The sequence below is a fragment of the Athalia rosae genome, chromosome 6, assembly GCF_917208135.1.
Source record: "Athalia rosae chromosome 6, iyAthRosa1.1, whole genome shotgun sequence".
Lineage (NCBI taxonomy): Eukaryota > Metazoa > Arthropoda > Insecta > Hymenoptera > Athaliidae > Athalia > Athalia rosae.
In genome coordinates, this window is record NC_064031.1 from 11,882,330 (window position 1) to 11,896,088 (window position 13,759).

Here is a 13,759-nt window from a genome sequence, read left to right on the forward strand (position 1 = left end):
TTTCGAAAATATACTCGGCAGAAATTCATATCCGTAGCGAATTATTCACGACGCGTACAACGTACCTATTGAGATAATCCGAAATTTGCGATTCAGTTTTTCTCTTCACTTCGTTTTCCTTTTTGATTTCCGACTGCGATGGAGTCTAGCTTTCATTTCCGCAATGTATATTTATTAAAATAACGCAACCAACCGAGCATCTCCCCAACTCTATATCTTCCCCCGTATACGTATACAGTACAGCTACTGGTTTTACGCCCGAAGGCCTCTGGCCATGTTGTACACCGCGCGCTTTTTTCAAGGACGATTTCTTCGTAACCAGAACGTCGTATATGAAAAAAGCCTTCTCACAACTCATTGGGAAAAATAAAATTTTCAAAATACAAAACAGTTATCCATCAGTTTCGGAAATTTTTCAACTGAGTCGCCCGGATGATAGCAGACTCAAATGAAATTTACTTCTTTTTTTTACAGAGCTTTTTTCACCCCGCGGAAATCAAATGGATTTTGAATTACTATCGCAAAAATCAATAAGATCTGGTTTTTCTTTTTTTTTTCGTTTTTCTCGCATAGCAGAATCCTTTCAGGTATAGTTTCTTCATATTATTTATGAATCGACTTCTTTTTTTGTTTTTCACCCTGCAGAATGTTAAAAAAGGAATGAAAAAAACGATGAACGTTTCGATCGCGCGGACGTGTATGAATTCTATACACCGAGCCGCGATTAACTTCGGCGCGTCTTTTTCATTCTAGTATCGAAGATCGTTCAGATTTGAGATAAAAACTGGTGGCCACGGTGAGAAACGGTTAATTTATTTACGACACGATTCGGTTTCATTAGCATACCCATAATCCTGTGCGCGTATACGCGGTGTGTCCGCATAAGAACATAGGAGAATAACCGGGAGCAAACAACGGCAACGCCATCCCACCGCATCTATAGTGATCTGTAATTGTGAATGCTTTACCTCCGGCAATGCTGCACAACATCCTCTGGATGATGAAGGGAGAGGAACTACTAATAATCCCACCGTTAAAACTCCTCGAAGTATTGGGAAGATAGACTGTCAAATATTATAATTAATAACTAACGAGTTACGACGCGAGTAAGCTCTCCTTACTTCAACGCGAGTCGATTCCACCTACGGGTTCATCTCGTCGAACGAAAATTTGAGGGGGGAAAAAATTGAAATGTCCATTGCTTTTGGTTTTTTAATAAATCACTTCGAACACTTCTCGCTCTAAATCGATGATATGTTAATTCGTCTGATTGTTTCATTCTTTTTTTTCTTTCAAATCTTGACTTCTAGTGGTAAACTTTTATACAAATATATTTATATATTACGTATATGGATGTATAATTTATATACGATAGGCTGTTTGAAAACTATTTTTTTTTCTTTTTCAATCCTCCCACGTAATTTATGGCACTTCGTTATCGATCGGGGGACGTGCAATAGATAATACGAATCTACATCTACGAATTTAGAAAAATGATAGTTCAATGACTCAATGACTTGTAACCGACGCGTCTGACCACCTTGTCGACCAACTCGGGCGAAGGTTCTCGGAGGTCGTAGGCCCAGCCGATTTTTTCGAAAGCTTGAATAAATAGCGTAGTGGAGTTGAAATTGAAATAGGGGAATTCCGACGCCTTGTAATCCCACGGGAAGGTGTGGTGATAATTGTGCGATCCTTCGCCAAGCGTGAAAAGCGACACTATACGATTTTCCGCTGGATTTATGAGCCTGAAAATTCGAAAAACGAACGAATTAGAAAATCGAAACGAACCATTTGATTACGTGTGTGTTTGGATACAATGATTTTTACCTGTTGTACGGACGCGTGCCGTACAAATGCGCGAAACTGTTCACGCTCCAGAGAAAATGGAAGGCCAAAACGTGACGGATAAAGCACTGGGTCAATACCGCGTGCAATAAAATTTCTCCCCAACATACAACGGGGATTACGGTTGGTATGATGAAACAGAACAGAAGGTTCATCTGCGTCACGTACCTGAAAATCGTTTGAGATAAAAAATTCACCGCTCGCAGGTGCTCAGTTTTTCTATTACTCGTGACAACTGTTCTGTTTGTTTTTTTTTCCTACTTTTTGTGAAAAACTGCGACGGGATCGCTCAGTATATCGGTCATGTCGATCTCCCTGGATCGGCGTAAGAATTCCGGATGTCTTCTCTGCAAAATCCATCCAACGTGCGAGTAGAAAAATCCCCTCCTAGCATTGTGAGGATCGGCATCAGTCTCTGAAAACTTGTGGTGTACTCTGTGCTCCTTGACCCAGTGAAATATCGACGTCTGTGCGGGGGGGAAAAAAAAAAAAAAAAAAAACCAAAAACGAAAAGAACACCGTCAGAAAAATCATAGGGAATCGTGATCTGTTCGGAAAAACTTTGCGATAAGAATAACAAGGGGATAGGAGATCGATTAATTTTCACTCACCAATCCGGCGACCGAGTACATCATCATCAGAATAATTCGCAAAGGTATTTTCGCTTTGTAGGCTCGATGGGTCCAAAGTCTGTGAACGCCGGCCGTCAATCCTAACGCTGGTACGTGGCTAGCGGCAGCGGCTGTATTTGGATCGGAGCATATTTTGGTTGAGTAAAATTGCGAAAATCTATAACGTAAGATTTGCTGGAAAATTGACCGAACTATAATATTATTCGTCGATAAGAGATATCGTCGGACGATTCATTCCGCAATTATTCGTACACATATTGTGACTACGTGGCCGGGTACGTGGTTTTCGTTCGAGATAATTACACAGCCTCAGATATAACCATACATAAAACGAAATGAGAGAAAATACATCTTGTTTCTTCATCATCTTGTGCTAATCACGTGCTCGATTAAACTCTCTATCGTTCGTCATTAATTCGGGAGAGGAAAAAGAAAAACTTCATTCGTTATGCATCAATCGGAACACGTGTAATGAAAACTATAAATTAAATTTTTGCTGAGTAAGTGAAATGATTTCTGAACAACAAGCTTGCAATATCAAAAGCGCACGCGATGTAATCAATAAGCTGACTTAATTATTACATTTTTTATTTTATTTCTAAATTAATCAGAACTTTTTTTTTCCATGGCATATTCGACAAATGTTTATCGAGAGTGGAGATAAATTTGTCATTGATTAACGAGATAATTGAATGAAAAGTTTTTCATGTGTTCTATGGGTTGAATCGATAGATTGGTGAGATGGGTTTCTGTAGGTTTTTTTGTTTGCTTTGTTTGCTTTGTTCTTATTAGGTATTTTTTAATGAGATTAGAGGTAAGAAGAATACACACGTGTCAGGTGACGTTATTGATTTTAAAACTCACCCCAGGCTATAGTCTCCCATTTTATCGGTACCGAATAAAGCCGAAAACAATACATAATTACAGCGGTGAAAAATCCTGCGTGGAAAAATCCTAGTTGAATAACATTTCTCCATACCATTCTCTCCATTATTTCACCCCATGTCAATGGCTTTATTGGTTTATCGTCGAACTCTTCGGCGCCAGCGACGCGTTCCCAATTTTCACGTTTCTCATTTGTATCCATTTCTTAAGCGACGCGTTTACCCGAACCCCTAGATCGTTAGGGAACCGAATGAAACTTTCTTCAATCCACCGGCTAAATTTATTCTTCTGACCTTTTATCACGACGCTTTAGAGGCGACTGATAGAATAGGTCAATGGCAATGATAAAATGATTTATCATCTGCCCGCGAACGAGCGAGCTAACTGTAAAATTTCAAGCCACTATTTCATCGTAGCGACTGCGCGACACGCGAATTTCATCATAGCGCCTGCGTCGCACTCTTCGGGGTGGTTGCAGATTATCAAAACTCATTCCGAAATTCGAATAGTTCGCTCTAAAATTATGCGAAATAACGCAATTGTCGACGTCCGAAATATAGGAATCGTGAAAAACTTCACCGTTCTAAAAATATCGTCGAAAAAAAAGGGTAAAGAATAATTCTGGTTGATTGGGTATTCGATGATCCAGAAGTTCACAATTGGGAGAGAAAAATTTGCAACATCGATCGGTCGTTGTACACATGTGTGTTAAAAATCCTTACCGTCCAATGAGAATAGAAGAAGTTACGAGTTGGCGACTTTGATTACGCGTGACCTCCATTAACTTAAATTGGATGAAATTGGAGAACCGTATTTAATGTCACGTGTGCAGTGGGACCCAGAAAAGCAATGTAATAGTGTAACATAAACGAACTGGAACAGATGTATTTTATTTTATTTGTTACGTTACTGTACCAAATTTTTTCCTCTATTCCTTCTCATTTCTATTCAACATACCTACCGATTTGATTGAACGTTTCGATGAGCAAACTTTTATCTGAAATCTAATCGGACTGCAGAATTTTTCCGCCGCGTCGCTGTGGGGGTAAAAAAAACGCTCATCAATTCGTCGGATCATTAGTGCAAATAAAGTTGCGGTGAATCAAAAAGTTATGACTACTCTAGTGTAATAAAATTCTATATTTAATAGTTGGGGTAGCTGATTAAACGATTCGAGGAATCGATCTTGGTATACCATGAGTATGTGAAAGAGATCGCCGTTCGTTTCTAAAAACAAACATAGTTGATCGAGCTTGAATATACGTCGAAAAAAATGGCAGCACGAACGGACGGTTAAATAATAATAACGTATTCTGCGGTTTTCGACAAAATATTCCCCATTTCGGCAGCTCTGAAATCAATTAGCGAACCGCCTTCCGCAACCACAGAACGCCCTTCCCGACCTTAATATGATCCTTTCGAGGCTTCTTTATTCACCTTAGCCCGAAGCTATAACGTCGATCTTCTGCATATTATAGACACAGGACATTACTATATTATACGAGATTTCAGAAAATCACAATTTTCGTATATAAATTCCGAGAAACCACTGAACAGACATTTCTTTTTTTGGTTCTGCTTTTTAATTGTTTTCTTTTTCGGAATTTCGTCATATTCATCCCGGTGAATGATAGTTCAGAAGTTAATGGCTCGTAAACTTTTATTCGAGAAATGCATTCCAGGGTTAAACAAATTAAAAGAAATGCATCTTCGTTGATTCTTTTTTCATCCCCTATCAGCGATAGAAAATCAATCAACGTTGAATCGGCCGCGATATTATCGAAAAAATTTTTGAAAAGCGACAAATCAAATGGAAGAATTTCAAAAGATTTGGTGACAAATTTCTCGTAGCTAACTAAGCGAATACATATTTGAATGTATAAATATAGATCCCAACGCGCGGTTTCTTTCGGAACGTGTATGCTGTCCTTTTCGATGTCTTTTTGTCTTTTTTTACACATCTTCTCGCGAACCACAACGGGCGACATTTCGATGCATATCTCCCGTCGAAAATTTCATTCTCATGTTTTTATAACGTACCTATAGCGATTTCTTCCAAATATATTCACAGCTATAAACCGCGGTTGAAAATTTTTAGACAAATTCATCGGATTTAACGAACCGCGTGTCTGCAGGTCGCATTATACGCCGCGTCATGCAGGTGGTGGGCAGATCCTTTTTATATATCCTGATCTCAAAGGCATTCGAGAAAAAAAATAAAATAAAAATGTGGGAAGAAGAAGAAGAAAAAAACATCCTCACGGCGCGACAAAAATTTGCGAGAACCGCGACGCTTGCCCCGCGCCCGTGTTTCGTTGGATTTGGATGAGATTTGTTTTTCAAAATTTGTGCTCACGATATTTCCGGCATCAATTTCTGTCACCCCATCACCGGTGTGTGTATGTATGTACAGATAATTCTTGGAACCGTAATTTGTCACGATGCGGAGCCGACATTTTTTCTGTTTTTTTTTTTTTTCTGTTTTTTTTTCACCTGCACCGTCGTAACTGCACGTTGTGAATCTGGTGGGCGGCGGTCTCTGATGACCGCATGTGTGTTCCTAATTCATACATGTATCTTCTATGTACCCGAAGTTGACCACCGCGTTGACGTTGAACGACGACGCAAGGCATAATCGATTCAACATTTCGATCAGATAATCGTCGAAGCAGACCCTTGACGACCCCTCAACCGATGCATCACGCCCAAGGACAATACTCCGAATCGCACCTGATTGCGCCGATGATGCCGAACAATTCATTCGACGTGAAATTATTGGATAGATCCCGATTGATTGATACGTACACAAAAATCAGGTAATAATCGATCGATCCATCAACGAAACTGACATTTTATTTTTAACGTCAAATAATATTCCTGTAGTTTCGCTAATAATTTTCAGACGAATCAAAAGGCTGCGGAGGAAAGAAACGGACAAAATATTGATCATCTATTCTCGAAAAATTTAACATGCAGATTCATTTTCGTTTCAAAGTAGAAAAAGAATATCGATCGGTGCCACAGAAGGAACTGGACACAAAAATAACCGAAGAATTTGATGATACCGATCTGAAAAATTCTGGTAAAAATTTGCACCCACCGTTTTTATCCCTCGGCTGCCTTGGTTTCTGAAAATGATGCCGTAGCAATAAAGTAAGGTCGGAATCTTTGATGAGCTTTGACAAGGGACAGAATTTCAATTAGAGTCTTTTACCATTGACGACCCTTCGCAAGAGGTGATCCTTCACAAAACTCCCGCTGACAAGCTCACGATGTTATTTCATTCAATTTTTCTTTTCTTCTTCTTCTTCTTCAAAAAAATTATTGTCCTCCTAATTTGTACCAAAAACTGAGAAACAAAAGGGCATGGAGAATCTAAAGAGCTTGCAAGAATGACGTCACCGTTAGGTCGTAGGGGTGGCGAAAAATTTGACATTTCAATAATTTCAATCGACCACGTATGATTTTTACCAATCTGATTTCCATGAATGTCACAACCGGCCCCAATTTTATCTCGAAACTGAGGACCCCAATATGATCTCCGCTTTTTGGTTGGTTGGGATCTTCTTGTTCTCATCATATTGCATCGTCTGGGAATATGTCTTCAGGGTGTAAATATTTAATACTTATAATCGACCGATGTTCCAAACGCGTCGTGTTCGTATAGAAGATTGTTTTTTTGTTTTTTTTTTGACAATTTCTTCATTCTCTTTTTCTTCGGCAATAAAGCCTTATTTCGATCGTATAACAGAAGCCGCTCGGCCGCACGTTACGTATGAGCGGCGAGCAGAAAAGCTGACGATTAACATCGGGCTAAATTTTTTTGCTATCATCGGTAAAAGTGTAGATACATAACTCGTGCGCGAGTATAATCGGCTTCTTCCCTCTCGAGTCTCCCATTGCTGACGATCCGAATGGTTCGCCGCAGGCGGTCGATCTGCAGTAAAATAAAGGAAGAAAATGAAATGAAAAAATCTGCGCGGATCAATTTCTAACAACTTGTAGATTTTCATAGAGTTATAGGTGCAGGTGAGACGGGTAGCGATTCGCGTAAATGAGTTAGTAATGGAGAAAAAAATTTCCTCAACATCGGGGTCCAAGAAAGAGATCTACGTCCGTACAGTTTGCGGTTAGTTCCCGAGCTTTTCCATAAGAATTTTATATTCCCGAGAATTTCTCCTTATAAGATCGTAAATAGTGAGTTTCCCCGTCGCAAGTTCTAACGAAAGTACAGCTTTGGAGTTGTGCGGAGGGCCTCGCGCACCTTTGAACCTTTGCGCGGCTGGCGCCCCGCGCTGCGGCGCGATCGAGCCGAAGAGGAGGACTGCGAATGTCGCGTAAGAAAAATAAGAAATATGGGTAGCCGAGAAATAAGAAATAAAAGTAACGCAAACGGAATGGTTATACGGGGATAAAAGAAACGTCGGGGATATCATCGATGTGGTAAAGGCCGTATGAAATAGCCCTTATCCGTTTATATCCGTTTTACTCGCAACTCGAAAGCGGAGAGGCAAAAGCTGGAGGAGGAGATGCAGCAGCGGATCGCGCGAGCGTCGCACCAGCTCTTTGTTGTTCCGAAGTGGAAGGATGGAAAAGGCGCGTGACTGACGTATATTATAAGTACGGCTCACCGTTTTTCGTACCCTTTGCGTTAAGTTAGGTATGGTTGGCTCCGACTTCGCTGTACCGATGCAGAGAACTCTTCGCGGAGTACGAAGCGGAACCGCAGCTATAGCGAGAGACGCGCGGCTGCAGTTTCGCCGTACGTATACGCGATAGCCGCGGCTTCGGCGCCGCGATCAAGAAACACTGTAAGACGAAAAGGAGGAACAAACCGTGCCGTACCAACGCCGCGTCAAACCGTGTTTGGATTTCCCGTGCGCCGCTTAGAAAAACGCCAACCATCCGACAACAACGACCCCGACCGCGACGAGACGCTACGCGACCGCTCGGGATCCAACGCGCTGCACCGCGATCACCTGCACACAATCTCCTCCTCTTTCTCTCCTCACCCCCTCAATGCACACCGACGACTTTAAAACGCCGCTCGAGATCGCAGCGTGCAAACTACACGCTGTGTATATATAAATACTATATAACTAGGTATACACATATATATATATGTATTATATATACCCCGCAAACGCGATTTTCTGTCTACCCAATTAGCGGTTATTTCCTTTCATTTTTAACCGACTCGTCACGCGCGCATTAATTTAATCTGTCTTCGTAATATCTTCTCCCGTTTTTCCTCTTCTTCGCGTTTTCACAAAACCGCGTAGATTTTTCTTTTTTTTTTTCTCCTGTAACTATAGAAGAAAACGATATTGAATTTTGAATTGTTAACGACAAAAGGCATCCCGTGACTGGAATAAATTGAAAAAAAGACAAAAAAAAAAACGCGGTAGGGTGTATTACGCGAAAAAGATCGTTTGTGAATGTTAATGACGTTGGATGGATAATTTTTGTTATGGATGAAAAAAAATATTTCTGAAGGGGTTTTCTTCGTGGCCCCATACAGACGAAGGTCCTTACACACGTCACGAAACCCCTCGACGTAATCTTGGACGTAGGAACGCAAGAAGGTAGAGTATGAAAAACTCTAAGAGACGCCAAGGGTCGAGTAGCCGAGGCTATAGTGAGACGACGAGGAAAAGAAGCCGGAGAAGAAGAAGAGGAAGAAGCCGAAGAAGGAGGAACACCATGAGAAAAGATTACTCTAGAGGTAGCCCGATTTTGGGGTCGCAATAATATGCAATATGGCGGCAAACACGTTGCACTACGATGACGGCGGTAAGACGCAACAAAGCACCACCACGCGGTCCCCGCTTCCTCGTCATCGCAATAGAAAAGCGTAGGTAGGTATATAGGTATATAGGTATATAGGTATATAGGTATATAGGTACACGTATCTATGTATTCGTTTACATACATATATACCTACACAGCGCAAAGAACTGGCCCACAATGGCAGTCAGATGTCACCAACGCTTTGAACCTTGCCGCCCGACTCTGTCTTCCTTTTTTTTTCCTATGTATATTACAAGTACATATATAATGCCTGTGTAAAGTACAAGACTACATAATATGTACGTATGTATGGATCTGCTGCAGCCCCCTTATGGTTTCGATCTCACCCCCGTAAGAAACGCCCGTTTGAGTTGAACTCAACAAATCCGCTGCATCTCTTCTCAAAGTATACGGGTATGTATAAAGCATTCATGTATAATCTATTTACTCGCATATACATATGTATATACCTGGACTGAATTTAATAGACGAATAATTTTGAACACATCAGAACATTTCATGCTCGATTTCGGACCTAATCAGTTAGACTCGCTTCAAGTCAGTCAGTCAAACTGGATCCTTTTTTTTTTTCCTTCGCGCTTTATGCCTCGTAGGGGTTCAAAGTCCCTAACCTTTGAAAGGAGATTTGGAAATTCACCATCTTGAATAAATACCGTCCTAACACGTGAATTATTTTTACTACATGCACGGACGTATTGAGAGAGAATGAATTTTCAAAAATCGTTGACAAATCGTTGCGAGGAAACATAAAAAAGTTCATTAAAAAATCGCATCGTTCACAGCTAAGGTTTTTCAAGAACTTATAATTTCTAACGGAAAACCAAGCTTTGTGAATGAATTTTCAAATCAAAAAAATACAATTTCATCTTTTCTTTCAAAAGATTCAAGCAAAAAGAATTCACATACTCTAGGCGAAGGGGTGGAATAGGCGCGTATAATAACGTATAAGAAATTCCGCGTTATTCAGTTTCGATCAAAGAGAAGAAAGCAGCCGGAGCACGTGTTCGGAACACGTGTGTTCTTCGGATCTTCTTATCTGCGGACCAATCGGTCGCGCAACGTGACATAAGGTCGTGAATATAGCACAGGTGGCATTCCCGAGGGATGTACGATAGTAAAAGTATTAATAAAAACGGTAACGACAACGATAGCTACGAAAACATTCCTCACAATTTACATAAAGTTTTTCCAAAAAATAATTAAAAGACTGCCCTCCTTAGATCGAATTTCGGAAAATCCACATGTACTTACTTTTCTAAAAATTGAGAAACAATAAATTGGACATTTTTTTTTCTTTTCTAAACTTTCGTTCTTCACTCCAATGCCACTGATTGTGAGAGCTACTGGTACCTTTTTTGGTGGGACTTGGCGAGCGAGTTTTGAAAATAATTCTTATGACTTTATATATTGTGTAGGGGGTATCCTGGCTATATGTATAGGCGTGTCGCGCAATAACAGTAAAAAATTGTTGACCCTAAAGTAATTAATAGCGTTAAAGAAAATGAAACGATATTATCTATATAACTGCTGCGCATACGAGTGCAACGCTATAGCAGCCCCATCGTCGTCATCATCATCCCGATCATCGTCGTCATCACCACGCCTACGACATATAACGTGAAAATTATTCTTACCTTTGAGTTATATTATTGCTCCAGCATCTAACCCTCGACTTAAATCCTCGACCATAACGGATATTTATCGAATGATCGTTCAGACTCGACGATAATCGTAATATTAAATAGCATGAAAAACCGGCCCATATAACGACCTGTGTATATAGATATAGATATCCGTAAAAAAATAAAAGAAAATATCATTATATATTCACATACATCCTGCGTATGTATGGGATATTCCGTGCTAACTCGACGAGGAAATTTTTTGAATTTTTCTTCCTCCTTTTCGTTCGAACTGTGACGTTAACTGTTTTGAAAGAGTTTGGAAAATCTTTTAACGAAATTTCAAAGATCGGTGAAATTCGGATCTATAACGTACAAAAAATTAGACTAGAGGAATTCTCGAGTGGGCGCGGAATGACCCTTTACATTCGTGCCAAAGCGATTTCTGCTTAAAAAAAAAAAGAATTGTTCACGATGGAAAAGATTAATATTATATTTAGGCCGTACCACCCTTATTTCTTACATCGGTTGTTCTCCGTGTGTATGAAAGCATATTCAAAGCGCAGCTCCGAACGGCGTTAACCATATTAAATATTATTATTTTCATGATTATAAATATAATATGATGATGATAATTATTATACGAACGCTAGTCGTTTGGTGGACGTATATAGCTGGTAAAATCGTAATTTTAACCATTCCACAAGTTTCTATGGTTGTTTTTTTTTCAGGTATAAAAATGGTTTATTTCAGTGATCACCTTATAGAGTTGGAATAACAAGTCCATACCTCATAACCAAAAGTGGTTCCGAAGAAACAGACGGCGACGCGCCGCTCTTATGGGTATTTCTATGTGCTTGAACGAAGAAGAAACGAAATGAAAAATCGTGACAATTATTCTACACATTCTTTTCATTTCATCCCCTAGTTTTTGAAGAACTTTTACTGAACGAAAGCTCGATCGGGCATGATTTTTTTTCGCAAGTAAAATCGAGTCATGTATGCCAATAATTTCGAAAATCCGTTGGATTTATTTGCAAGAATAGGAAATCCATTGTTATCTGATTTTCGAAGACATTTTTTGTCTCATTTTTAACTGTAGAGGTTAATTACGGTTTTAATTATCCTGTAGTAGATAGAAAAATTATTTCTGGGTTTCAGGGGTTAAGAAATATAGAGGCGTAACCCACAAAAAGGATGTAGTAGTACGACGCCGCCGTAGAGTCGTATCTTTAAAAATCTCCGAGATATTTCCAGAAAATGGAAAAAATCGAATTTCCAATCCCATTCGACCTGAACCCAACTAATTTCTGTACATATTTCTCAGTTCCATCTACTTCTAAAAACCCCAATGACGTGATATACAACGGAAAAAAAAATTCAAAAAAATTTGACTGCGGAATTCATTCCGTAGGATCATAAGTAAGCTCCATAGGTATACACGTAACATAATTCATAATTGGTGACCTGCATTTCTAAGCGATGCTAATTTCGCAAATTAGTTCGGCGAGAAGTGGGGGGTGAAAAATAAAGGGTAGGGAGAAATACGTCTGATGTTTGAGGTACAGAGAGGGGATGAGGCGGATGGTGGGGGGGGGAGGGAGCAGGGGGCAGGGGACTTACGTAGCGTATACGCCAGCTGGGTCAGCTGAGCGGGGCCTCACGGCGGCAAGATGAAAGGATCGCTGATGTTTACATAATAGTGGTCTACCGCGATTCTGCCCTCTCTCTTCCTCCTCCTCTTATATTTTCCTCTCTTTCTCTCTTCCTCGTTTTTTTTATCCATTTTTTTTTTTTTTTTTTATTTCTCTCTCCTCACATTTTCTTTCCTTCTCTGCCGCGTCGCGTCGCCGATTCAACGACTTACGCATCCCCGATGTCTCCCACCGGAGCCGAGATCAAAGGGACCGACGGTCGGGGTGGTTATCCGTCCCTCTCCGATCCGAAGGAATCACCTTTATCCTCGTCTTTTTCCAACTCTTGACGGGGATCGTCCAACCCCCCCTCCTCCCTCCCCCCCATCCAACCCCCTCTTACCCTACCTCCCTCTGAGATCGCCAACCCGCTCGAAAACAACGAAATAATAAATAAATAAAGTAATAAATTTTTATCCACAAACTGTAACCACCTATATTGTCGTTTTGACCTAAAGAAAATCGAAAGTTGGTGGCAAAATTTTCGCCCTACGCTCTCGAATCGATCTGAATTTCAACCCTCGCCATAACGTTTTTGTGCGATGGGAAAAAATTGAACGGCATCCAACTCAAATTACGCTATTATGTACCATAAGTTTCTTATTATATCATTAAAATAAAATATACAAAAAAGAAAAGGGGGAATACGAGGAGAATGAGAGTCATTCTGATATCGCGAGTTTGGCGCGCTCGAATGGAGTGGAACAGTGTGAAGAAATCAAGACATGATTCCCCTCGTAAACTAGCTATAAAATTAATTCAGCAGTACGCACGTTGCGTTCATCCTGAATTTTATAGTCCTCCTTTCTCATCTCTACCCAACGTTTATCATCCTTGCAGGCAACCTGCGGCATCACCTCAAGGATCGTAACGTGCAGATCTTTTATTATACACACCTATACCTATAGCTTCGCTCAAATCTTTACGTTCAACAAATGGAAAATCAAAAATAACGTACAGAATCTTACCGATACCGAAAATTGCACCGGATCTACGAATTTTGCCTTGGACTCTGAAAGAACAATTAATCTATAGCGGGTCGTCATAAAAACTTGCGAACAAATTTTTGCTAGAAATTCAATTCAGTAAAAGAAAAAGCTAGTCAAGATCCTTCGAAATATTGTTTTCTAGTCTTCAACGAAGTGCTTGAATCGTTTCAATGTATCGAAGGTCGAAACGATTTTGCGAACCACGATTCGACGACGATTCACAATCTTACATGTGAATAGAAAATGCGCAATGAATGCACTCCGTCTAGACGCGATTT

General features: G+C 40.2%; 1 protein-coding gene and 1 long non-coding RNA gene across 4 annotated transcripts; one reads left to right on the plus strand and one right to left on the minus strand.

Annotated features, from left to right (window-relative positions):
- Nucleotides 1-1,198: 1,198 nt before the first annotated feature.
- LOC105690483 (acyl-CoA Delta-9 desaturase-like) lies at nucleotides 1,199-3,703 on the minus strand. 3 transcript variants are annotated; one of them, XM_048656461.1, is made up of 6 exons: nucleotides 3,460-3,703; nucleotides 3,345-3,357; nucleotides 2,460-2,590; nucleotides 2,110-2,315; nucleotides 1,831-2,016; nucleotides 1,199-1,748 (listed from the first exon to the last, which is right to left on the minus strand). In XM_048656461.1, exons 1-6 carry the CDS (start codon nucleotides 3,565-3,567, stop codon nucleotides 1,502-1,504), a joined length of 891 nt encoding a protein of 296 aa, XP_048512418.1. In that variant the 5' UTR covers nucleotides 3,568-3,703; the 3' UTR covers nucleotides 1,199-1,501. The 3 variants fall into 3 exon arrangements, with proteins under 3 accessions (XP_048512418.1, XP_048512417.1, XP_012263694.1); XM_048656460.1 differs by having other exon boundaries at nucleotides 3,345-3,378; XM_012408271.3 differs by having other exon boundaries at nucleotides 3,345-3,703.
- A 207-nt stretch (nucleotides 3,704-3,910) lies between these two features.
- Nucleotides 3,911-6,739, plus strand: LOC105690484. Its single transcript, XR_007278830.1, has 3 exons — nucleotides 3,911-4,565; nucleotides 5,960-6,181; nucleotides 6,268-6,739. It is a non-coding gene; the product is annotated as an uncharacterized LOC105690484 (long non-coding RNA).
- Nucleotides 6,740-13,759: the final 7,020 nt, after the last annotated feature.

Bases quoted from the DNA above. Each gene is read 5' to 3' on its own strand.
- LOC105690483 (XM_012408271.3), bottom strand. From the start codon at position 3,567: ATGGATACAAATGAGAAACGTGAAAATTGGGAACGCGTCGCTGGCGCC. The intron at 2,591-3,344 runs GTGAGTTTTAAA...ATCCAAATACAG, and splicing joins ATGGGAGACTATAGCCTGGG to CCGCTGCCGCTAGCCACGTA. The intron at 1,749-1,830 runs GTAAAAATCATT...TCGAATTTTCAG, and splicing joins GGCACGCGTCCGTACAACAG to GCTCATAAATCCAGCGGAAA.